The following is a 24,062-nucleotide window of genomic DNA, read 5'->3' on the forward strand; positions in this document are numbered from 1 at the left end:
TGCGTGTGCATTTGTATCTCTCGACGCAAGGTCCCTTTCCTTTAAACCCTAGATCTTGCACTTCTACTCTTTCACCCGAGCCAGTATGCAAGCTTTAAACGCAAGCTGTTTGAGGGTGATTGCTGAGGGAGAGTGATGCAGCCTGTTCATAGCTCCTGAATTTTCTTAAATGCTAACACATGACGTGGGGCCCCATCCAGGAGACTTAAGAACTCTCCGCCCCTACATGAAGATAAAAAATATATGTATTTGGCACGCAAACAGCTCCTTTACTGTAAGGCCTAGCAAAGGGGCTTGGTTACGGCAAGGGAAAAATGTCGAGCCGCACCTCTCTGGGGCTTGGCTCTCTTGTCCCGACAGCGTCCAAGCTAAACAAAGAGTTTAGCTCACAGATGAAACTGGTTAAAGGGAAATTGGGGAGGGGGACTTGCAGCCTGCCTGCAGTAAGAGGCCAACCTATGGGGCAAGGTGAACAACGTGGAAACAATGAAGCAAGTTCCCCGAAACAGGCAGGTCTGCGGGAAACTGGCAAGCGCACCCCACAAATGTGTCCCCTCCAAAAAAAAGGACGTCCCGTTTTTTATCGCAAGAGAATGGCCGCCATTTTGGTTGCCAGCATCTCGCAAGATGTCGTGGCACGATTTCCCCTCGGGAAAAAGTGCATTTCTGTGGCAGAGGTCTTGCTTTGGGGAACTGTGCCTGGAAAATGTGGCGGGGGGTGTTGGAGGGGGGGAGGAAGGAAACGACGGAGTGAGATCACAGCAAACCCAAATGGCCGGCGTGCTCTCAGGAGAAAGAACAGGAACACGGCGTCCGGGAAGATGGCGTCCCGAATTTTGACTGCAGGGTCAAACTCTCTGTTATGTACTGAGTTGAATAGGATACAAAATGCAGCAGTCTGATTGGTCCCAGAACAATAGGATTCAGAATGCAGCAGTCTGATTGGTCCCAGAACAATAGGATTCAGAATGCAGCAGTCTGATTGGTCCTAGAACAATGCAGCAGTATGATTGGTCTGCAGGAGCCACCCAATCCAGCTCCAGATGGAAGTGAATCCACAACCTGATTGGCCTACAGGAGAATTCTGGAATTAGCCAATCACGTGGGGCCCATTGTGTAAATAATGTATATAAAGCAGATACTTTGAGGGGACTTTCATTCCTCCTCACCACTATGAGCTGAATAAAGAGCATGAAATCCACTCTCAACTCTGAGTATATTTCACTCTCTTAAAGTCATCCAAGTTGGTGGCCATCACAGGCTCCTGCAGAACAGAGTTCCATAGATGAACAGCGCTGCACAAAGAATTATTTTCTTCCATCTGCCCTGAATATTGGATCCCTTCCAGTCGGGATTCAGGCCTCATCATGGGACTGAAACTGCCTTGGTTGCGCTGATCGATGATCTCCGGCGGGCTAGGGACAAAGGTGAGAGCTGTTTCCTAGTTCTGCTGGATCACTCAGCGGCTTTTGACATCATCGACCATAACATCCTTCTGGACCGTCTGGTGGGGCTGGGAGCTGGGGGCACTGTCATACAGTGGTTCCGCTCCTTCCTCCTGGGCCATCTCCAGAAAGTGGTGGGGGGGGGATGAGTGTTCAGACCCCTGGGCTCTCACTTTTGGGGTGCCTCAGGGCTCCATCCTCTCCCCCATTCTTTTTAACATCTACATGCAGCCGCTGGGAGAGATCATCAGGGGGTTTGGTTGGGTGTTCATCAATATGCGGATGATACCCAGCTCTACCTCTCTTTCAGATCAGAACCAGTGAAGGCGGTGAAGGTCCTGTGTGAGTGTCTGGAGGCGGTTGGAGGATGGATGGCGGCCAACAGATTGAGGTTGAATCCTGACAAGACAAAAGTACTGTTCTTGGGGGACAGGAGGTGGACAGGTGTGGAGGATTCCCTGGTCCTGAATGGGGTAACTGTGCCCCTGAAGGACCAGGTGCGCTGCCTGGGAGTCATTTTGGACTCACAGCTGTCCATGGAGGCACAGGTCAATTCTGTGTCCAGGGCAGCTGTCTACCAGCTCCATCTGGTATGCAGGATGAGACCCTACCTGCCCGCAGACTGTTTCGCCAGAGTGGTGCATGCTCTGGTTATCTCCCGCTTGGACTACTGCAATGCCTACTGACTCTGATATTAGAGGAGGTGCATGCATAGATAGCCAGTGTTGTTCAACTTCCCTATGAAGAGGGATTGACTGTTCACTTGAAGAATTGTAACTCTGGGCCAGGGCCAGCCCAAGACATTTTGCCACCCGAAGCAGACCCCAAAACGGCATCTCCCTTCCCTGTCAGGGAAGAAAGGGTGAGGGAAGACCTATGTCGCAGACAAGGGGAAAAGAATGATCAACATCATTATCTGCTGCCCCATGGATCTTGCCGCCTGAGGCAGTTGCCTCATCTTGCCTCATGGGTGGGCCGGCCCTGCTCTGGACGAGGAATCAACTCTTAGCACCCTGAACAAACTACAGCACCCAGGATCCCTTGGGGGTGGGCAGCCATGAGCATTAAACTGGTCTTAAAAAGGTAAAGGGGCCCTGACCATTAGGTCCAGTCGTGGCCAAATCTGGGGTTGCGGTGCTCATCTCGCTTTACTGGCCAAGGGAGCCGGCGTACAGCTTCCGGGTCATGTGGCCAGCATGACTAAGCCGCTTCTGGCAAACCAGAGCAGCGCACGGAAACGCCATTTACCTTCCCGCCGGAGTGGTACCTATTTGTCTACTTGCACTTGACGTGCTTTCGAAGTGCTAGGTTGGCAGGAGCAGAGACTGAGCAACGGGAGCTCACCCCGTCGCGGGGATTCGAACCGCCAACCTTCTGATTGGCAAGTCCTAGGCTCTGTGGTTTAACCCACAGTGCCGCCCACGTCCCTACTGGTCTTAACAGTGCTTTAAATCCAAAGTACGGAATTGTTCCAGGTCTCAGCAGTGCAGAATAAAATGGAACAATTATTCGTTACTTGGAAACTATTAACGCAACTTAAAATCCAGACAAGCTTTTAATTTGCCGTTTTAGGGTGTTGTTGTTTTTTAAACACCTGGTTCCGATATTTTACCTGGTTTATAAGTTACCGCAGCTGACTATTTGTTCTGTATGCTTTTGTGATATATTGGTTTTAAACAATCTAAGCCACCCAGCGGTGCTGGGAGGGTGGAGTGCACATTTTCTAAATTACTAAAGCAATAAATAAAGGGCAGGCTGTGAAGCTGTGTGCGCGAGTGTGTCTTCCTCTCTCGAGGAATGCAGAGGTGGTGCGGAACATTAATGAGAAAACCAGATCCCCCCAGACCAACAGGCGATTAAGGCTTAGCTTGCCCCTTCTGTAAACATTGCTGAAAAGTCTCTCTCCCCCACCCCCACCGTGTGTGTGTGTGTGTGTGTGTGTGTGTGTGTGTGTGTGTGTGTTTGTGGCAACTTCCTGTCTGGAAAATCCCTGCAGCTGTTTCAGCTCAGCTTTCACTGTGATTTCATGTTACCACGAACAATTTTTTTTTGCATTGCTCCACAAGAGTGATGCCCATTTGAGCAGCCTGTCCCGGAGCATCAACTTCCTCCTTCTTTGCCCACCTTTGTGAACAACAACAAAATAATAATAATAATAATAAATAAATAAATAAATAAATAAAAATAAAAATAAAATTTATTTATACCCCACCCTCCCTGGCCAGAGCCGGGCTCAGGGCGGCTAACACCAATAAAATTACAGTAAAAACATAATAGGAAAAAACTAATTAAATGCAGGTTAAAATGCAATTTTAAAATGCAACCTCATTTTAAAAATAGCCCATAGATCTTCTTCTTCTTCTCGTCATCATCATCATCATCATCATCAAACTGCAATGTTCATTCACTGCAGCGTATCTTCGACACCCCAACTTTGACGAGCACTGAACACACAGGGGCTACCTTGAACTGAGCCAGACCTCTGGATCCAACGAGCTTAGTACTGTCAACACAGGCTGGCAGCAGCCAGTGGCGTCAAGTCCGTGGACTAGGGGCTGGCGGCTCCTTCCCCAAAGCCCATGAAGCTTCTGCTCAGATTAGGGACGCAGGCACGATGTTCTAGGGGGTCCAAAAGACCTCCCGCAATCTGCCCAAAGTCTGCCCAGCTTTGGAGAGGCAGCAGCAGGGCTCCAACATCTTGTAAAGGTAAAGGGACCCCTGACCATTAGGTCCAGTTGTGGCCAACTCTGGGATTGCGGCGCTCATCTCGCTTTATTGGCCCTAGGGAGACAGCGTACAACTTCCGGGTCATGTGGCCAGCATGACTAAGCCGCTTCTGGCCAACCAGAGCAGCGCATGGAAACGCCGTTTACCTTCCCGCTGGAGTGGTACCTATTTATCTACTTGCACTGGCGTGCTTTCGAACTGCTAGGTGGGCAGGAGCAGGGACCGAGCAACGGGAGCTCACCCCGTCGCAGGGATTCGAACCGCCAACCTTCTGATCGGCAAGTCCTAGGCTCTGTGGTTTAACCCACAGCGCCACCCGCGTCCCTCCAACATCTTGTAAGAGGCTTCTGCCTCGCTTAGGGAGGGAGGGGCGATGTTGCCATGTGTGTTGCAACACCACCCCACCCCCGTATTGCCCTGGCAAGCTGCTGCCTCTGGCCTTAACTGTTCCCCTACAAAAAAAATGCACTGCTCGCCACTGGCGGTAGCCAGTGAGATGCGGTGATTTGAACCCAAGGCCTTCTTCATGCAGGTAGATGTTCTGCCACCAATCAAAAATCCTGCTTTGAATGTATTTTGGAAGTGTAAGGAGAAGGAAGGCACTTTCCACCACATGTGGTGGACGTGCGAGAGAACAAGAGCATTCTGGGAAATGATTTATAACGACTTGAAAAAAAGGTTTAAAATAACGTTTGTGGAAAAACCAGAAGCCTTTTTACTAGGGATTTTCGGTGCAGAGATACCAAAGGAGCAGAAACGACTATATATGTACGCGACGACAGCAGCGCGGATACTACGGGCCCAGAGATGGAAAGAAGATTAAAGTCCCAACCAGAGAGGAATGCCTGATGAAGATGATGGAACTATGCCGAAATGGGGAAAATGACCGGGAAAATCGGAAACCAGGAAGCGAGAAACTTTAATAAGGGATGGGAGAAATTTACAAATTATTTAGGAGAACACTGTAAACAACTAAAAGCTTTGGCAGGATTTGAGTAACGCTTGTAATGTACTACAGTGGTACCTCAGGTTAAGTACTTAATTCGTTCCGGAGGTCCGTACTTAACCTGAAACTGTTCTTAACCTGAAGCACCACTTTAGCTAATGGGGCCTCCTGCTGCTGCTGCGCCGCCAGAGCACGATTTCTGTTCTCATCCTGAAGCAAAGTTCTTAACCTGAAGCACTATTTCTGGGTTAGCAGAGTCTGTAACCTGAAGCGTCTGTAACCTGAAGCGTATGTAACCTGAAGCGTATAACTCGAGGTACCACTGTATAAGGTAAAAATGGATTACAGTGGACGCTCGGGTTGCGAACGTGATCCGTGCGGGAGGCACATTCGCAACTCGCAGCGTCCGCAACCTGCAGCGGCGCGTCTGCCCATGCACGGGTTGCGATTCGGTGCTTCTGCGCATGCGCAAAGCACAATTTAGCGGTTCTGCGCATGTGTGACTGCCAAACCCCGGAAGTAACCTGTTCCGGTACTTCCGGGTTTCGGCGGTCTGCAACCCGAAAAAATGCAACCTGAAGTGTCTGTAACCCGAGGTATGACTGTATTTTAAGAAAAATGGAGAAAATATATGATGCAGTTGAAAAAGACTGAAAATGGAAACCATGGAAGGGTGGAAGTCTAAGGATTCAGGGAACATTTAGATGTTGATGATTATGTCTAACGTTTGAATTTAAATGTGTAGTGTAAAACTGAATAAAAAAAATATTTTAAAAAAAGAAATAAATCCATATCTGTATGGCATTTTCCTGCTTGACCCTTCCCCTCTGGTTAATTTTTTTGTTTTTGGAGAAGGATTGCTTCCCTGTCTTCCTCTTTGCAGGATGCCTGGGGTACGTGGACTGGGGGAGATCAGCCTGGGCTACACATCCGGACTGCAGATAACGCAGGAGCAAAAACACCTCTTTTGCCTTTCCCCGTTAAATGTGAGCTGTGGAACCAAACGCTTCGCCCCTCTCCGTTTTTTTGAGATTTCCACTGAGGTGCACAGCACCCAGCCACCGTGTTGTCTTTGGACCACGGTGGCGACTTTGGAACGAAGCCGCAAACCGTGATCCAGTTTCCCTTCCTCCTTGCGGGCCAAAGTCAACAAATTGTTCAGGCAGGAACCGGCAAAATGCAGATTCAGGAGGAATTGTTAGCGCTGTAGGGTCTGTAAGGAGAGACGGGTCAGCCCCCCAAAGCTGCATCTGGTGATGTCTGGATTGCAGAAGTCTTGAGCCAACAGAGATAGCTCAGCTGGTAGAACACAAGACTCGTACTCTCAGGGTTGGGGGTTTGAGCCCCATGTTGGGCAAAAGATTCCTGCATTGCGGGGGGTTAAGCTATGGTTTTCCTAGTAGTGATGTACGGAAGTGAAAGCTGGACCATAAAGAAGGCTGATCGCCGAAGAATCAATGCTTTTGAATTATGGTGCTGGAGGAGACTCTTGAGAGTCCCATGGACTGCAAGAAGATCAAACCTCTCCATTCTGAAGGAAATCAGCCCTGAGTGCTCACTGGAAGGACAGATCCTGAAGCTGAGGCTCCAATACTTTGGTCCCCTCATGAGAAGAGAAGACTCCCTGGAAAAGACCCTGATGTTGGGAAAGATGGAGGGCACAAGGAGAAGGGGACGACAGAGGACGAGATGGTGGGAGTGTTCTCGAAGAGACCAGTGTGAGTTTGACCAAACTGCGGGAGGCAGTGGAAGACGGGAGTGCCTGGTGTGCTCTGGTCCAGGGAGTCATGAAGAGTCGGACATGACTAAACAACAACAACAGACTAAATGACCCTTGTGGTTTTTTCTACCTCCATGATTATGCCGTGAGGTGCTCTTGCCTTTTTCTTTCCTTAATACTACTACTACTACTACTACTAACTTATTAATATCCCGCCCTCCCCAGCCAAAGCCGGGCTTAGAGCGGCTAACAACAGTAAAAATAACACCATCTACATAAAATCACAATCAATTAATTGAAATACATTCTAAAATCAATTCATTCTAAAATCAATTCAGAATCAAATTAATGGCAACCATTGGGGTGGGGTGCTATGAGGATTACCAAAGGAGGGGGTCAAGACTGTGCCTTGGCCAAAGGCCTGGTGGAACAGCTCTGTCTTGCAGGCCCTGCGGAAAGATGTCAAGTCCCGCAGGGCCCTGGTCTCTTGTGACAGAGCGTTCCACCAGATTGGGGCCACGGCCAAAAAAGCCCTGGCTCCGGTTGAGGCCAGCCTAACCTCCATGTGGCCCGGGATCTGCAAGATGTTTTTGTTTGAAGACTGTAAGGTCCTCCGTGGGACATACCAGGAGAGGCGGTCCCGTAGGTACGAGGGTCCTAGTCCGTATAGGGCTTTAAAGGTTAAAACCAGCACCTTAAACCTGATCCTGTACTCCACCGGGAGCCAGTGCAGCTGGTATAGCACCGGGTGAATGTGATCCTGCGGCGAGGACCCCGTAAGGAGTCTCGCCGCGGCATTCTGCACTCGCTGGAGTTTCTGGGTAAGTCTCACGGGCAGCCCTGCGTAGAGTGAGTTACAATAATCTTCTCTCCAGCTCAAGGGTTCTCGGCATAGCTGTCAACTTTCCCCTTTTCTTGCGAGGAATCCTATTCGGAATAAGGGAACTTCCCTTAAAAAAAGGGAAACATTGACAGCTATGGTTCTCGGTCCTCCTCCATCCAATTTTGGCTTCAGGCGCACATTGCTCCTAGGCCTTCACTCCAGGAAAGGCAAATCCCACTTCTGACACCAATGTTGCATAACTCGGGCACCATCCCCACTCTCTGCTGAGTGGTTGCAAGATCCCAGGGGGGTTCCAGGCACTCACTCCGGTTTTGTGCTCCTTTGGGAGAACTGAAGACGGAGCAGAGACTGTGGTAGTTTTATGAAATGATTTATTCACCTTCAGTCTGCATGGAGGGAGCTCACATAGCAGAGCAGCCCTGGAGTCCAAGGCATCTCTCCCGATCATAGCTGTCAACGTTTCCCTTTTTTAAAGGGAAATTCCCTTATTCCGAATAGGATTCCTCGCAAGAAAAGGGAAAAGTTGACAGCTATGCTCCCGATCACAAGAGTTGGAAAGGGACAGATAATCCCAGCACCTCCTGCAGGTAAGAAGGGTGTGTGTAGATACTAAGCTATTGTTACAAAGGGAAAATATACTGTATTTTTCCATCTATAAGACACCCCCCCCCCATGTATAAGGTGCCCCCTATTTTGGGGGACTCAGATTTAAGAAAATGGGGGGAGATGTATCCGTGTATAAGATGCCCCCGAATTTTGGACATTATTTTTAAGGGGGGGAAACCTAGTCTTATACATGGGAAAATACGGTATATCCATTGCCCCACCCACTTTTACCTCAAGTCCCACCTGCCTGCGATTGGCGTGTGGCCCTTAGAAGATGGCCCAGCAAGAAACATGGCCCTCAGGCTGAGCGACGGTTCCCCACTCTTGGCTCAATGTATAGATTCAGGTCAGACCAAAGAAAACGTCCACAGGAGGAGAGACATTGCGCAGAGCGAACATAAACCCGAGACGCCGGCTGCATTATTAGAAGAACTGAGGTTTATTTGTGCCTCGTTAAGACGGAGGCCATTCCACAGAATCCATTGAAGAGGTAGTCACCAAAGGATAGACTCCGTGTCTCCTACGACAGGGTTGTCTCTGAAGAATGCCCATCTTCAGGGGACAAGTCTGAGACCAGCAGCCATCACACAACAACAATACAGGGCTTTTTCTGTGGTGGCTCCCCGTTTGTGAAATGCTCTCCCCAGGGAGGTCTCGCCTGGCTCCATCATTACACACCTTCTTTTTAAACCTGGGCTTTAGGGCGTGAAGTGGAAAAGTTTCAAGTATTTGTGGCAGTGCGGGATCTGTCAGACCTATATTTTATCTTCACAGTTGTGTTTCTAGGTTTTTACCTGGTTGTTCTACTTGGTTCTTATGTTTTGCCATTTCTGCAAACTATTATTTATTAAATTTATCGGTCGCTTTTTGTTTTTTACCAAGGTAACTCAAAGCAACTCGCAATAGGTAAATGTGTGAATGCATACATTAAAGCCAGAATGAAAGAAAACAAAAGTTAGTGCCCAGATCACGGGAAATCAGAGTACCAAATAAATCTGCCTTGATCAAACCCTGCCTGGAATACTGTGTCCAGTTCTGGGCACCTTAGTTTAAGAAGGATATTGACAAGCTGGAAGGTGTGCAGAGGGGAAGGTGACCAAGGGTCTGGAAACTGAGCCTGATGAGGAATGGTCGAGGGAGTTGGGTATGTTTGGCCTGGAAAAGAGGAGACTGGGAAGAGATATGATAGCCATATTCAGATATCAGAAGGGATGTTATACAGAAGATGGAACGAGCTTGTTTTCAGCTTGGACTACTGCAATGCGCTCTATGTGGGGCTATCTTGGAAGGTGACCTGGAAACTGCAAATAATCCAGAATGAGGCAGCTAGACTGGTGACTGGGAGCGGCCGCCGAGACCATATAACACCGGTCCTGAGAGATCTGCATTGGCTCCCAGTACGTTTCTGACCACAATTCAAAGTGATGTTGCTGACCTTTAAAGCCCTAAATGGCCTCAGCCCAGTATACCTGAAGGAGCGTCTCCACCCCCATCGTTCAGCCCGGACACTGAGATCCAGCACTGAGGGCCTTCTGGCAGTTCCCTCCCTGTGAGAAGTGAGGTTCAGGGAACCAGGCAGAGGGCCTTCTCGGTAGTGGCACCCGCCCTGTGGAACGCCCTCCCACCAGATGTCAAGGAAATAAACGACTGACTTTTAGAAGACATCTGAAGGCAGCCCTGCTTAGGGAAGCTTTCAATGTTTGATGTTTTATCATGTTTTTAATATTCTGTTGGGAACGGCCCAGAGTGGCTGGGGAAGCCCAGCCAGATGGGCAGGGTATAAATAATAATTCGTTGTTGTTGTTGTTATTCAGCTGCTCCAGAGGGGAGGACCCAAACAAGTGCATGGTGCTGACCTTGGAAACCCTAAAAGGCTTCAGTCCAGTATACCTGAAGGAGTGTCTCCCCCCACATCAATCAGCCCAGACACTGAGGTCCAGAGCCAAGGGCCTTCTGGCGGTTCCCTCCCCGTGAGAAGCCAAGTTACAGAGAACCAGGAAGAGGGCCTTCTCGGTGGTGGCACCCGCCCTGTGGAATGCCCTACCACCAGATGTCAAGGAAATAAACAACAACCTGACATTTAGAAGACATCTGAAGGCAGCCCTGTTCAGGGAAGTTTTTAATGTGTGGCATTTTAATGTATTTTTAATCTTTGTTGGAAGCCACCCAGAGTGGCTGGGGAAACCCAGCCTGATGGGCAGGGTACAAATAATAAATTATTATTATTATTATTATTATTATTATTGGAAATGATGGTGCCAGGAGAGCCTTCCCTCCGCAACATCCTTGACCCTGGGATTTGAGAGTCCATCAACGTCTGGAGGGTCCCCAAAATCCCTGTTTTTGACCCACGAAAATGAACTCTGCTTCAAAATTCGCACCCATTGTGAAGCAAGGACGGCATCCTCTCCACTCGCACCCGCAGTTGGAGCCTTGTGATAACAACACCGGGCAAATTTGCTGCAGGGATGACTGGCGGTTGTGCAAAATATCTTGCGTGCTCAGGGGAAAAAAAAGCAACTCAACACAAACCATTGTTAGGGGAACAGCCGGACAACGCGTCAGACTTTAAACTACGGAAGTCTCATAAATAGTATTTACACCCGTTAAAGCCATTTTCTTTCGGTTTTTTTGTCTGAGATTAGCAGGGCCGCCAGAGCTTCCTCGCGCGAGATTCACTCGGCGCTGTCCTCCAGCGGCTCCTCTGCGCTAATTATCACTGGTAGGAGAGGAATCTGATTAATCTGGCAGGGATGTGAAGCTGGGCGATCTTCTCTAAGGCTGGCTGACCGACGGCGCGTCTCAGGCTGAGTCGGCAGAGCTGGGACAAACTCAGAGGCGTTTCTGGAGAGGGAATGAGGGAAGAAATCGTAATCGTCACTTCTGAGCTCTACAAACCCATTGGGACAAATAAGGACGGAAAGATCAGTCAATTCTAAATTCTCTCCTAATTCTCCCACTCTTAAATTCCACTCTCCATATTTCTGCAGCAATTTGCGATTTTTTTAAAGCAGAAATAAACCTGATGGAAATCATTCTGCATTTTAGTGCAAATCTCTCGCAAGAAACTCATTTTCGACTGCAGCTTTGACTAATGCATAGATTCCTGCAAGCAATTCCTCCTTTTTTGTACTTTTTATGCACTCCCCCCCCCCCCCGCTCACCGAACGCATGCATATTTTGAAAAAGTTGTTTGGCTGGAGAACTGCAAGACAAAATTCAGATATACAGTGGACGCATCGGGTTGCGAACATGATCCGTGCGGGAGGCATGTTCGCAACCCGCAGCGTCCGCAACCCACAGCGCCGCGTCTGTGCACATGCAGGTTGTGATTTGGCGTTTCTGCGCATGCGCAAAGAGCGATTTAGCGTTTCTGCGCATGCGCAACCACCAAAAACCAGAAGTAACCCGTTCTGGTACTTCCGGGTAACCTGAAAAAACGCAACCTGAAGCAGCTGTAACCTGAGGTATGACTATATTAAAGGACCCCTGACTGTTAGGTCCAGTCGTGGCTGACTCTGGGGTTGCGGCGCTCATCTCGCTTTACTGGCCGAGGGAGTCGGCATACAGCTTCCGGGTCATGTGGCCAGCAGGACTAAGCCGCTTCTGGCGAACCAGAGCAGCGCACGGAAACACCGTTTACCTTCCTGCTGGAGCGGTACCTATTTATCTACTTGCACTTTGAGGTGCTTTCGAACTGCTAGGATGGCAGGAGCAGGGACCGAGCAACGGGAGCTCACCCGTCGCGGGGATTGGAACCGCTGACCTTCTGATCGGCAAGTCCTAGGCTCTGTGGTTTAACCCACAGCGCCACCCACATCCCTTATGACTGTATTAGCAGTGCGTCTTCAAGAAACAGCCGCATGGGGCACACAACCTAGGAAGGCATCGTCAATGAAAGATGACAAAGGTGCCGCAACCCGCCAGCAGGGGGCAGTGACAAGACCCCACTCACTTTCGAAATGCTCAAAGCACTTGGCGGCCGGGCTGCTCCTCCAGGCGTAGTCGGAAGGCTTCTTCCCCCGGTTGTCCCTGGCGTAAACGTTCCCCCCAAACTCCACCAGCATCTCCACCAGATCGGCGTTCTTCACCTTGGCGGCGTGGTGGAGGGCCGTCTCGTGCAGCTTGGCCGCGTTGACGTTGGCCCCTGGCGACGACAAAGCAGTCAGGTTGGAGGAAGAGTTGCTCGCGGCCTCCACGCAGAACTCGAACCTTTGCCTAAAGCAGCGGTTCTCTTTTTTTAAAAATAAGATATTTATTAAGATTTTCAAGATATTACAAAATAAAAATAGAAAAAAGAAAAATACAAAATAAAAATAGTTAAAAACAACTCAATCTTTCCATAACTTATTTTTCATTAGCTTGTTTCCCGGACCTCCTCACGCCTCCCTTTTTTGTATTCCAGTTCAGTTTGTTGGTTCAGCAAATCCTTCCCCTCTTTGTTTATCCTAATCTTTAATCTTAAAATATTGTAACATTAAATTTTTACCTGTTAGTAATCCACTTTTCATATTCCCTTATAGTATTGCAGCTAAAAACCACTTAATTTCTATCCAACATCATTCTAACATTCATTAATTTTACAATATTTCTGTAAATAGTCTTTAAATTTCTTCCCATCTTCTTCCACCGACTCTTCTCCCTGGTCCCGGATTCTGCCGGTCATTTCCACCAGTTCCATATAGTCAGTCACCTTCCTCTGCCATTCTTAAAGCAGCGGTTCTCAACCTGTGGGTCCCCAGATATTTTGGGACTACAACTCCCATCATCCCTAAGCTAGCAGGGCCAGTGGTCAGGGATGATGGGAGTTGTAATCCAAAAACAGCTGGAGACCCAAGTTTAGGAAACTCTGGTCTACAGTGAAAAAAGGGGCACAGGCTTTGGATTGTAAAACATTCAAAAAAGAATGGCGAAGTGAATTACAAGAAATGCCAACAGTGGAGGAATGGCAAATGAAGATGATGGATTTTCTGGAGCTGTCCTACCTAACCGGTAGAATCCGCGAACAGAAGGAGGAGGACTAGCAAGAAGAATGGAAGAAATTTAAGGACTATTTAGCAAAATATTCTAGGATAACATAAGTAGAGTCATTTGTGAGTACCATATTGGCTTAGGAGTTAAATGTTTTAAATTTGATAATACCATGGATACAAGTGAATAGGATAAGAAAGAAAGATGTTAAATTGATTGGAAATTAGTATTGGAAAACTGCTACAATGAGTTACCGTATTTTTCGCTCTATAAGACGTACCAGACCACAAGACGCACCTAGTTTTTGGAGGAGGAAAACAAGAAAGAAAATATTCTGAATCTCAGAAGCCAGAACAAAAAGAGGGATCGCTGCGCAGTGAAAGCAGCAATCCCTCTTGCTGTTCTGGGATAGCTGTGCAGCCTGCATTTGCTCCATAAGACGCACACACATTTCCCCTTACTTTTTAGGAAGGGAAAAGTGAGTCTTATAGAGCAAAAAATACGGTATATGGAAACACAGCCAGAGGGATTCAAGGAAGTCATTTAACAATGGTAATAAAAATATTATAATAGGATAAATGTTTGTATGTTTGTTTTTTATATAGTAATGTTTTTTTCTTTTTGGTTGTTTATGTTTGTAAGAAATTTGGAAAACCAATAAAAAATAAAAAATAAAAAGAATAAAAAGTGAAAGCGTTAAAATCAAGATGTGGAAAATATGGAAACAACGAGAAAAGGCAGGACTGAGATGTGGAGATATGCTTCAGAGGTCCAGACTGTGGGGAGCTCCGAAAAATTAATAATGATAATTTGGTCTTTTTTAATTTTAGTTTTTTTTTATTTTAATTGGATTATTATGATTGGATAGATTAATTGGATGTTCTTATTCAAAAACTAATAAAAATGATTTAAAAAAAACAAGCGAAAAGAATGGTGAAGTGGAGGCTGGCCCACGTCCCCCCCCCACACCTGCGTTGAGCAGTATCTTCACGCAGTCCAGATGCTCTCTAGCGCACGCCACGTGCAAAGGGGTCCCGAAGTGACAATCATGAGCTTCCAGGTTGGCACCGACATCAATAAGGAGACGCACGCACTCAGCGCTGCCTTTAAAGAAAAGAACGGAGGACGGCAACTCAGTGGAGAACTTTGAAGGTTGTCAGGAACAAGGTGGAGAATCATAGAAGTCTAGTCCACACACAGCTTCCGGGTCATGTGGCCAGCATGACTAAGCCCCTTCTGGCGAACCAGACCAGCGCACAGAAACGCTGTTTACCTTCCCGCCGGTGTGGTACCTATTTATCTACTTGCACTTTGACATGCTTTCGAACTGCTAGGTGGGCAGGAGCAGGGACCGAGCAACAAGAGCTCATCCCGTCGCAGGGATTCGAACCGCCGACCTTCCGATCAGCAAGCCCTAGGCTCTGTGGTTTAACCCACAGCGCCACCCGCGTCCTTACACTGTGTTTAAAACCAAAATCGCATTTGGATAGAAACTGTTTCTCAGGCGGCTAGTCCTAGTCTTTATAACCTTGTACCTTCTTCCAGAAGGCAGAAGCTGAAAGAGATAATTTCCAGGGTGCGCACTATCCTGAGCTATCTCTGCCGCTTTCTTATGACACCTGGAAGCATAGATTTGATCCAAGGTGGGAAGAGTGCACCCAATTATTCTCTCTGCAGTCTTTACAACCCTGGACAGCATTGTTTTTCTCCTGACCGTGCAGCTCCCAAACCACACACACAGACCATAAGTTAATACACTTTGTCCAGACCTGCTTACCATTCATGCAGGCCTCGTGGAGCGGGGAGGCCGTGTAGAGCGGAGGGTTGACTTTGGCCCCATGCGAGAGCAACACTTTCACGCAGTCGATGCTCCCAGAGGCGCAGGCATCGCACAGAGGGGTGCTGCCGTCTATGTTCCGGGCGTCCACCTGTGAGATTGTAGCAAAAATCACAGAATGGTCGAGTTGGAAGGGGAACCCCAATGGTCATCTAGCCCAACCCCCTGCGATGCAGGAATCTTTTTGGCCCAACGCGAGGCTCGAACCCACAACCAGGGTGGATAAAAATCAATGATTTTTTTTAAAAAAAATCGGATATTCAGGCCAATACAGTACAGTCATGCCTCATGTTAGGTTCACTTCATGCTACGTTCTTTCAGGTTACGTCCCGTGGCGACACGGAAGTACTGTGGTTTCGCCGCTCACGCATGCGTAGAAGTGCAAAATGACATCACGCTCATGCGCAGAAGCGGCGAATCGCAACCTATGCATGTGCAGATGCGCCGCTGCAGGTTGCGCTCTTTTCATGTTGTGAACGGGCCTCCGGAACGGATCCTGTTCGCAACCAGAGGTACCACTGTGTTATGATGATGATGATTTTAAAAATTTATATTGCCCTACATCCGTAGTTCCCAGGATGGTTCACAATATAAAATTACAATATGAAAAGCTAATAATAAAAAATAAGAACAAATATGACCCAATAACCCCCCATTTTTGCCTGATGCCCAAAGGTGTACAGTGGTACTTTGGTTCTCAAACACCTTGGTTCTCAAACACCGAAAACCTGGAAGTAAGGTTTTCGAACATTTCAGAAGTCAAACGGACTTCTGGAATGGATTAAGATTGGCGCTTTTGTTTTTGCTATTTATCTTGCGTTGTGTTTGAGGCTTTTTTGGTGAATTTGTTTTTGTGACTATGTGGAACCCAGTTCAGCTACTGATTGATTGATTGATTGATCGTGTGACTGCGGAAATGGATAAAAGCCCCCCCATCCAAACAATGGCTATCATCAGTGCAGGTAAGAAAAAAAAATAATTTTAATTTTTATCATCTACAATGCTGTCTTATTTATTTTATAGTACGGCACATGGATTATTGCTTTCATTTTATGGATCAGTGGTCTCGTTAGATAGTAAAATTCGTGTTATACTGCTGCTTTAGGGGTTGTTTATTAAAACTCTGGAACGGATTAATCCGCTTTGCATGACTTTCTATGGGAAAGAGGGCCTTGGTTTTGGAACGCTTTGGTTTTGGAACAGACTCCCGGAACGGATTAAGTTTGAGAACCAAGGTAAAAAAGGTAAAGAGACCCCTGACCATTAGGTCCAGTCGCGGCCGACTCTGGGGTTGTGGTGCTCATCTCACTTTATCGGCCGAGGGAGCCGGTCTACAGCTTCCGGGTCATGTGGCCAGCATGACTAAGCCGCTTCTGGCGAACCAGAGCAGCGCACGGAAACGCCGTTTACCTTCCCGCCAGATCTGTACCTATTTATCTACTTGCACTTTGACGTGCTTTTGAACTGCTAGGTTGGCAGGAGCAGAGACCGAGCAACGGGAGCTCACCGCATCGCGGGGATTCGAACCGCCGACCTTCTGATCAGCAAGTCCTAGGCTCTTTGGTTTAACCCACAGCGCCACCCGCGTCCCACTGGGTAATGAAAGCATCTGGTGGGGTTCTCTGAGCTACAAACCTGGGCTCCCGCAGCTAGGAGCATTTGCACGCACTGCGTCTGTCCGCGCAAGCTGGCTTCGTGCAACGGCGTGATGGAATCGTACGTGACCAGGTTGACGCAGGCGCCGTTGGCAATGAGCTCCTGCAGCTGGAGGATCTCCCCTCTCCTGGCCGCCTCGTGAACCGGCGTCCTGTCCACCCAAAACCCTGCAGAGGCAAGGTTGTGGAAAGAAAGAATAAAATTTACAGCCTGTAATGCTTTGAAAGGGAATATGATGAAAATGATGTATAGATGGTATATTACAGGCAGTGAAGGTCCTGTGTGAGTGTCTGGAGGCGGTTGGAGGATGGATGGCGGCTAACAGATTGAGGTTGTATCCTGACAAGACAGGAGTCCTGTTTTGGGGGGACAGGAGGCGGGCAGGTGTGGAGGACTCCCTGGTCCTGAATGGGGTAACTGTGCCCCTGAAGGACCAGGTGCGCAGCCTGGGAGTCATTTCAAACTCACAGCTGTCCATGGAGGCGCAGGTCAATTCTGTGTCCAGGGCAGCTGTTTACCAGCTCCATCTGGTACGCAGGATGAGACCCTCCCTGCCCGCGGACTGTCTGGCCAGAGTGGTGCATGCTCTGGTTATCTCCCGCTTGGACTACTGCAATGCGCTCTATGTGGGGCTACCTTTGAAGGTGACCCAGAAACTACAACTAATCCAGAATGTGGCAGCTAGACTGGTGACTGGGAGCGGCTGCCAAGACCACATAACACTGTTCCTGAGAGATCTGCGTTGGCTCCCAGTACATTTCCGAGCACAATTCAAAGTGTTGGTGCTGACCTTGAAAGCCCTAAATGGCCTCGGTCCTGTATACCTGAAGGAGTGTCTCCACTCCCATCGTTCTACGCGGACACTGAGGTCCAGCGCTGAGGGCCTTCTGGTGGTTCCCTCACCGCAAGAAGCCAAGTTACAGGGAACCAGGCAAAGGGCCTTCTTGGTGGTGGCGCCTGCGCTGTGGAACGCCCTCCCGCCAGATGTCAAGGCAATAAACAAGTATTTTACTTTTAAAAGACAAGTGAAGGCGGCCCTGTTTAGGGAAGTTTTTAATGTATGATGCTGTATTGTTTTTAATATTCGATTGGAAGCTGCCCAGAGTGGCTGGGGAAACCCAGCCAGATGGGTGAGGTATTAATAATAAATTATTATTATATTATTATTATTTCCTGGGAACGGGGTGTTGAAACAGCAAGGGAGCAGAGAAGAAGTGTTGCAAGAAAAAGCAGAAGCTCAAGGCTGCCCAGATTCTAGGAAACCTATTTTGGTCCTTTGAAATCACGAGAGGGTCACATTCAAGGCATGATCCAGCAGTCCATACCTTGCAAACGTCTGGATTTTCCAGGAACGGTCCCAGAATGACAGAATCCATCCCGGTTTCTGATTTGATCCCGCAATCTCCTGCCTTTCCTTTTTTCCTCCCCTCTACCTCTTGGAGAACAATTAAAATTGGCAGGTGCAAAAACAGAATCCTGTTTCTACTGAAAATAAAATCCGTGCACCAAATGAAGGAAATGGCAAAACTGACAGACTAAGAAGGCCTTCCTGTAATTTTGAAGGAAAATGTCACCTAAAAAAAAATGAATTGCAATGCTCCCACAGCAGGCCATTTCCTAGGAAACGCAGGGAATGGTTATTCCTTTATTGTAAATGGAGCCTTACACTGTCTACTCAGAAGTAATCCCCACAGTATTCAGTGGAGCTTACTCCCAGGTAACTGGGTAAAGGCTGGACAGCCTTACACTACAATCAGGAGCATTTTTACTCAGAATTATGTCCCACTGAGTTTAATAGGATTTACTCTCTGCTATGTTCCTGATTATTCTCACTTTCCATCATCATTATTATATTCTGCTTTTTTCTCTGTAGTTTACAGCTACAATTTTCTTTCCTTCCGTTTATCTGTTGAAAGTACAGTATTGTACATCATCCCTTCCTTTGCACATTTTAAAAATATATATGTTGGAAGCCACACAGAGTGACTGGGGCAACCCAGTCAGATGGGCAGGGTATAAATAATAAATTATTATTATTATTATTATTATTATTATTGAATAGGGTGTTCCCTATTTTCATTGGAGAAATGTAGGAGGGTATGTAAATGATGATTTTAGGATATTTCTTAATTTCTCATATATGGACGTTGATACATGGCGGAAATGTTTTTTTTTTTAAAGGAATTGTAGGAAAACTCTTGAAAATGTGTTAAAATAACGACCATTTAACACTTGTGCATATTGCCCGTAGATTTAAAAGGAGATTCCTTCCTGTTTCAGTGACCCCAAATAAACAGGTTTACACTGGAGCTATTGGGTGAGTTATATATAACGTGCTATTGCAAAACTAATGTTTAACACGCAAAAAAGCAAAAAATCAGTAAATGATTAACAACGGATTCTTCTAGATTTTGCCTAGAAGTGAAGTGTGATTTAAGGATGCAGCATACGAATCTTTGACCCTAACAGCACCCATTGGACTCACCCCATGAGGATTCTTGCGGTGCCCTTAACTCTAGGAAGGGCAAAGGGCATGAGAAAGTTAGCCAGGGAAATTCAATGTTTCCCAACTTTGGTTGCCTATCTGGCATGGGAGAAGCCCAGGGCTCGATCCCACCCAAGTTAAGCACTTGAGCAACCAGACCTATGCACGTTTACTCAGAAGTAAGGATGCAGGTGGCGCTGTGGGTTAAACCACAGAGCCAAGGACTTGCTGATCAGAAGGTCGGCGGTTCGAATCCCCGTGACGGGGTGAGCTCCCGTTGCTCGGTCCCAGCTCCTGCCAACCTAGCAGTTCGAAAGCACGCCAGTGCAAGTAGATAAATAGGTACCACTCCGGCGGGAAGGTCAACGGTGTTTCCGTGTGCTGCTCTGGTTCGCCAGAAGCGGCTTAGTCCTGCTGGCCACATGACCTGGAAGCTGTACACCGGCTCCCTCGGCCAATAAAGCGAGTTGAGCGCCGCAACCCCAGAGTCGGCCACGACTGGACCTAACGGTCAGGGGTCCCTTTACCCTTAAGCTCCGCTGTACTCAATAGACTTAATTCACTCAAGTGCTTACGATATTATTTTATCCTCTTGTGCATTTTATATTTGGCTTCCTTTAGTGACGTTTTCTTTCAAGGCAATTTTCAGGGGTGAACTTTGCTGCGTTAAATGCCCCTTCTGTGGCCTGACTCCCTTTGAAAAACGTTTTGAAATCTTTAACCTGCGACTCCCCTGTCAATTAAGTTGTTTCGAAGGCAGACTTTATATCTGACTTTCTTCTGCAATGTTTTATTCTGGGTCGTTTTACTTTTGTTAGTTTTCGTGCGCTGCGAACCGCTTTGACGGTTTTCCTTGAAAATATAAATACAGGAATAAAATGAATCATTAGAAGCCCCAGTGATTTCTGCAGAGCTGGACAGCTCTTCCCAACAACAGCTGACAGTATTGACCAAAGGACAGCATACGTCTATTAAATGGGAAAAGAAATTGCACACACACACACAAATATACATAAAAATATATGTACATACACACACAGACATATTTCTGTTCCTTCCTGTCCCCCATCACTGGTTTCCGGAGCTTAAAAATCAAGGACTGTTTGATTTCTCGAATACCCTTCCCCTAGATCTATGCTTTTGTAACATTATTTTAAGCAACTAAGACTTTGCATTGTAGCTTTTTAGAACCTGAGTCCGGAACTTAACAACAGTTCTTTGGCATAGATTTCTCTGCTTGTGGGACACCTAACATCTCATAAGCTTGTTGCAATGGTCAGCTGGGAAAATATTTAACTCATTGGATCTAAGCCGGTGAGAAATGAAATCTCAGCTAATTCACCGGTTCAGTGACAACTGGGCTGCAAACATAGGTGTCCCTTCGGAGCTGTATTTAAGCCAGGCTCCTTGGAGTGCAGCAAAACCAGTCACAGAAATTTGACTGCTGGTTAGCTCCTGTATTGCTTTGCATTTGTGGACTTAAAATTTTGTGTGTGTGATACTGAATTTCTTCTGCGTTTCCCGAATCGTTGCTTTTTGCCATCTTTTAAATTTACTGGCGTGTTCCACATTTCTGGTATGCCCCGCAGAGGACCTTAAGGTCCACAAATGACAACATTTTGGAGGTCCCAAATCGCAAGGTGGTCTCAACTAGGGCCATGGCCTTTTTAGTACTGGCCCCGACTTGGTGGAACGCTCTGTCACAAGAGACCAGGGCCCTGCGGGACTTGACATCTTTCCATAGGGCCTGCAAGACAGAGCTGTTCCACCTATGTTTCCTCCCTCCCCTTATGGTTTTGATCTATGGGCTCCTTTTAAAATGAGGCTGCATTTTAAATTGCATTTTAACCTGTATTTTAAATTGGTCCCCCCATTATGTTTTTTACTGTAATTTTACTGGTGTTAGCCGCCCTGAGCCTGACTCTGGCCGGGGAGGGCGGGGTATAAATAAAATTATTTATTATTATTATTATTTCACATATTGGACGTTGGTGGCGCTGTGGGCTTGCCGATCAGAAGGTTGGCGGTTCGAATCCCCGCAATGGGGTGAGCTCCCGTTGCTCGGTCCCTGCTCCTGCCAATCTAGCAGTTCGAAAGCACACCAGCGCAAGTAGATAAGTAGGTACCACTCCGGCGGGAAGGTAAACGGTGTTTCCGTGCGCTGCTCTGGTTCACCAGAAGCGGCTTAGTCCTGCTGGCCACATGACCCGGAAGCTGTACGCCGGCTCCCTCGGCCAGTAAAGCGAGATGTGCGCCTCAACCCCAGAGTCGGCCACAACTGGACCTAATGGTCAGGGGTCCCTTGACATTTTTATTGGCCACTTGTGACCAAGTGAAGATGCCTAGGTGCCAGGATGGTGCCTGAATTCTCCACCATCTGGAGGTGCAACGCCTGGGGATCCGTGGACCTTGCCTGTCTTCACACACTAGCAAGACATCCTGTCGAATTTTATCCGTTACATTTTACCTGCACAATCCGAGTGAATTTCAGGAACCTAGCCCAACACTCGATCCACGACACCACCCTGGCTTCCTAGAGTATTTCTGCTATGGGGCAGCTTGATAAATTAAGTAGGCCAAAAATATGGGGAAGCAAAAGGTCGTTTAGAGAAGGATCTGAAATATTCCCCTCGAAGCTTGTTTTATTCTGGATTGTGTTATTTGATGATTTGCTGTGTTGCAAACCGCTCTAAGATTCCCCCGCACCACCGCCTTTAAAATATAAAGAAATGAAATGAATTAATAGTAATTAAAATAGCAAGCTCATTTTTTAAAAAAAATAGCACCTAGACCAGGGGTCAGCAAACTTTTTCAGTAGGGGGCTGGTCCACTGTCCCTCTGACCTTGTGGGGGGCCGGACTATATTTTTTTGGGGGGGAAGAATGAACTCCTATGCCCCACAAATAACCCAGAGATGCATTTTAAATAAAAGGACACATTCTACTCATGTAAAAACACGCTGATTCCCACACCGTCCGCAGCCCAGATTTAGAAGGCAATTGGGCCGGATTCGGGCCCTGGGCCTTAGTTTGCCTACCCATGACCTAGATATCCGGCTTTGGCGACTGTAGGCTAGGTTTAAAATGCCATTTAGCTTCCATATTCGAGTTTCTAATACTGGGCTACTAAACCACAATACTGAAAGTGAAAACACAATATTAAATGAACTCCTATGCCCCACAAATAACCCAGAGATGAATTTTAAATTCATCGGCCACGACTGGACCTAATGGTCAGGGGTCCCTTGACCTTATTTCACATATTATGCCTTTCTAAGGCTCTGAATTGTGATGTTTGTTATTAAGCCTTGTTGGGCGCAGCCCCCTGTGGGAAAAAGGCAGATGATATGAGCAAACTCAAGCCATCGATCAAATCACCCAAGTTGCCCATCCAGACAGTTCAGACTTGATGCAGCTGCCCCGCCATAGCTGTCAAGCGTCCCTTATTTGGCGGGACAGTCCCTTATCCCAGCGCCATGTCCCGCTGCTGTCCCTTATTGATGATGTCCCTTAAATTTCCCGGGTTTCAAAGGAAGCAGCTCCTCTCCCTCCCTCCCTGCCGGCCAGGGGGGAGGGAGGCTCCAACTGGGTTGCTTGGCTGCCCGGTCGGCCCCCACCCCGGCTTCCTCTCACCAGCCTCGGCCCCTGGGAACCCCTCCCCGCCAGGACTGGTGGGAGCCTCGGGCCCTTCCGCCGCCATCCTCCTCGCGGCCGCCGAACTGAGCGTCTCTGCCTGGGGCCTCCCCTCTGCCCATTGCCCCCGCTCCCGCTAGGCCGTACTGCGGCTGCGCCGCCGAAGGACCCGGATGAGATGGGCAGCCTGGCATGGTCTATGAATTGCTGAGGAGCCTTGAGAGGAGAGCGAGGGCAACTATAGAGAAAGCAGTTCAGAGAGAGGAGGAGGAGGCGGAGGCGCGGGCAGGTGTTCCAAGGGCTAACCATAGCGGGGGAAAGCAGAGGAAGGACCGCAAGCGCTTCTCCCATAGATTTGGAGTGGTAGACTAGCATAGATGGTCTGATCTGTGGGTTTACTTCGGGCGCTATTCCCCCCCCCTTCCTCCTGCCCCACCTGATGGAACTGAGAGCTGTAGATGGAGCACATGAGAAAAGATACAGAACTGCAGCAGCATCTTCGTAGCTTGGACTTCGTTTTGCGCGAAAAGTGGTTGCTGCTTGTAGTTATTTAATTGCAGGGTTTCATTGGCTGGTGTCTTGAGCAGCAACCTCTGGAAACGAAGGGCTAAAAACCGGCACTGCTCTCCAAAATTATCTGGTCCCTTTTAACTGGTTGACTAAAACCCCTTATTTTGGCTGCTGGTCCCTTATTTTCAAGGCTGCTGGTCCCTTATTTTCAAGGCTGCTGGTCCCTTATTTTCAAGGCTGCTGGTCCCTTATTTTTAAATCTGTAAGTTGACAGCTATGTGCCCAGCTCGCAAAGGACCAGCAACATGAGAAAGAAGGCAAAGTCCCAGTGGTACCCAGCTGCTTCTGATGGAGAGGGGATGGGGGGGCACCAGCTTCCCCCCTCCACATCCAGGCTCCCCTAAAACATGCCCCTCTCCCTCCCAACATTTCCAGCCCCCCACCCCTTCCTCCTTCAGCCCCCCCCCCCGCTCCCCAACTCCCACTCACCAATCTCGCCCAGGACCGAGCTGCTAGCCATGGTCCTCTCCATAGTTGCTCAGCCCAAACTACAACTCCCAGCAGCACCCAGAAAGGAGGAGGAGGAGGAGGGAGGCGGGAGGAGGAGGAGGAGCTCCCCGGCACTCCTGGGTCCCTCTTTTCTGTTGTTTATGATGGTGCTCCAGCGACATGGGGGAGGGGAT

The 24,062-nt window shown here is 48.0% G+C and overlaps 1 protein-coding gene across 3 annotated transcripts in view; it reads right to left on the minus strand.

Annotated features, from left to right (window-relative positions):
• The window catches only part of ASB13 (ankyrin repeat and SOCS box containing 13), a 130,604-nt gene extending 106,542 nt beyond the window's left edge, over window positions 1-24,062 (minus strand). Inside the window, exons 1-6 of one of the 3 annotated variants that reach the window (XM_081023217.1) lie at window positions 23,869-24,057; window positions 16,732-16,919; window positions 15,037-15,187; window positions 14,229-14,363; window positions 12,244-12,522; window positions 8,705-11,132 (exon numbers count right to left, since the gene is read on the minus strand). In XM_081023217.1, coding sequence (XP_080879343.1) covers window positions 11,005-11,132; window positions 12,244-12,522; window positions 14,229-14,363; window positions 15,037-15,187; window positions 16,732-16,919; window positions 23,869-23,911 — 924 coding nt within the window. In that variant the 5' untranslated portion in view covers window positions 23,912-24,057 and the 3' untranslated portion in view covers window positions 8,705-11,004. Of the gene's footprint in view, window positions 1-8,704; window positions 11,133-12,243; window positions 12,523-14,228; window positions 14,364-14,973; window positions 15,188-16,731; window positions 16,920-23,868 lie in introns of those variants that run through there. The other 2 variants (XM_081023218.1, XM_081023219.1) reach the window with 2 other exon arrangements.

This window comes from Podarcis pityusensis (assembly GCF_964106645.2).
Source record: "Podarcis pityusensis genome assembly, chromosome: 10".
Lineage (NCBI taxonomy): Eukaryota > Metazoa > Chordata > Lepidosauria > Squamata > Lacertidae > Podarcis > Podarcis pityusensis.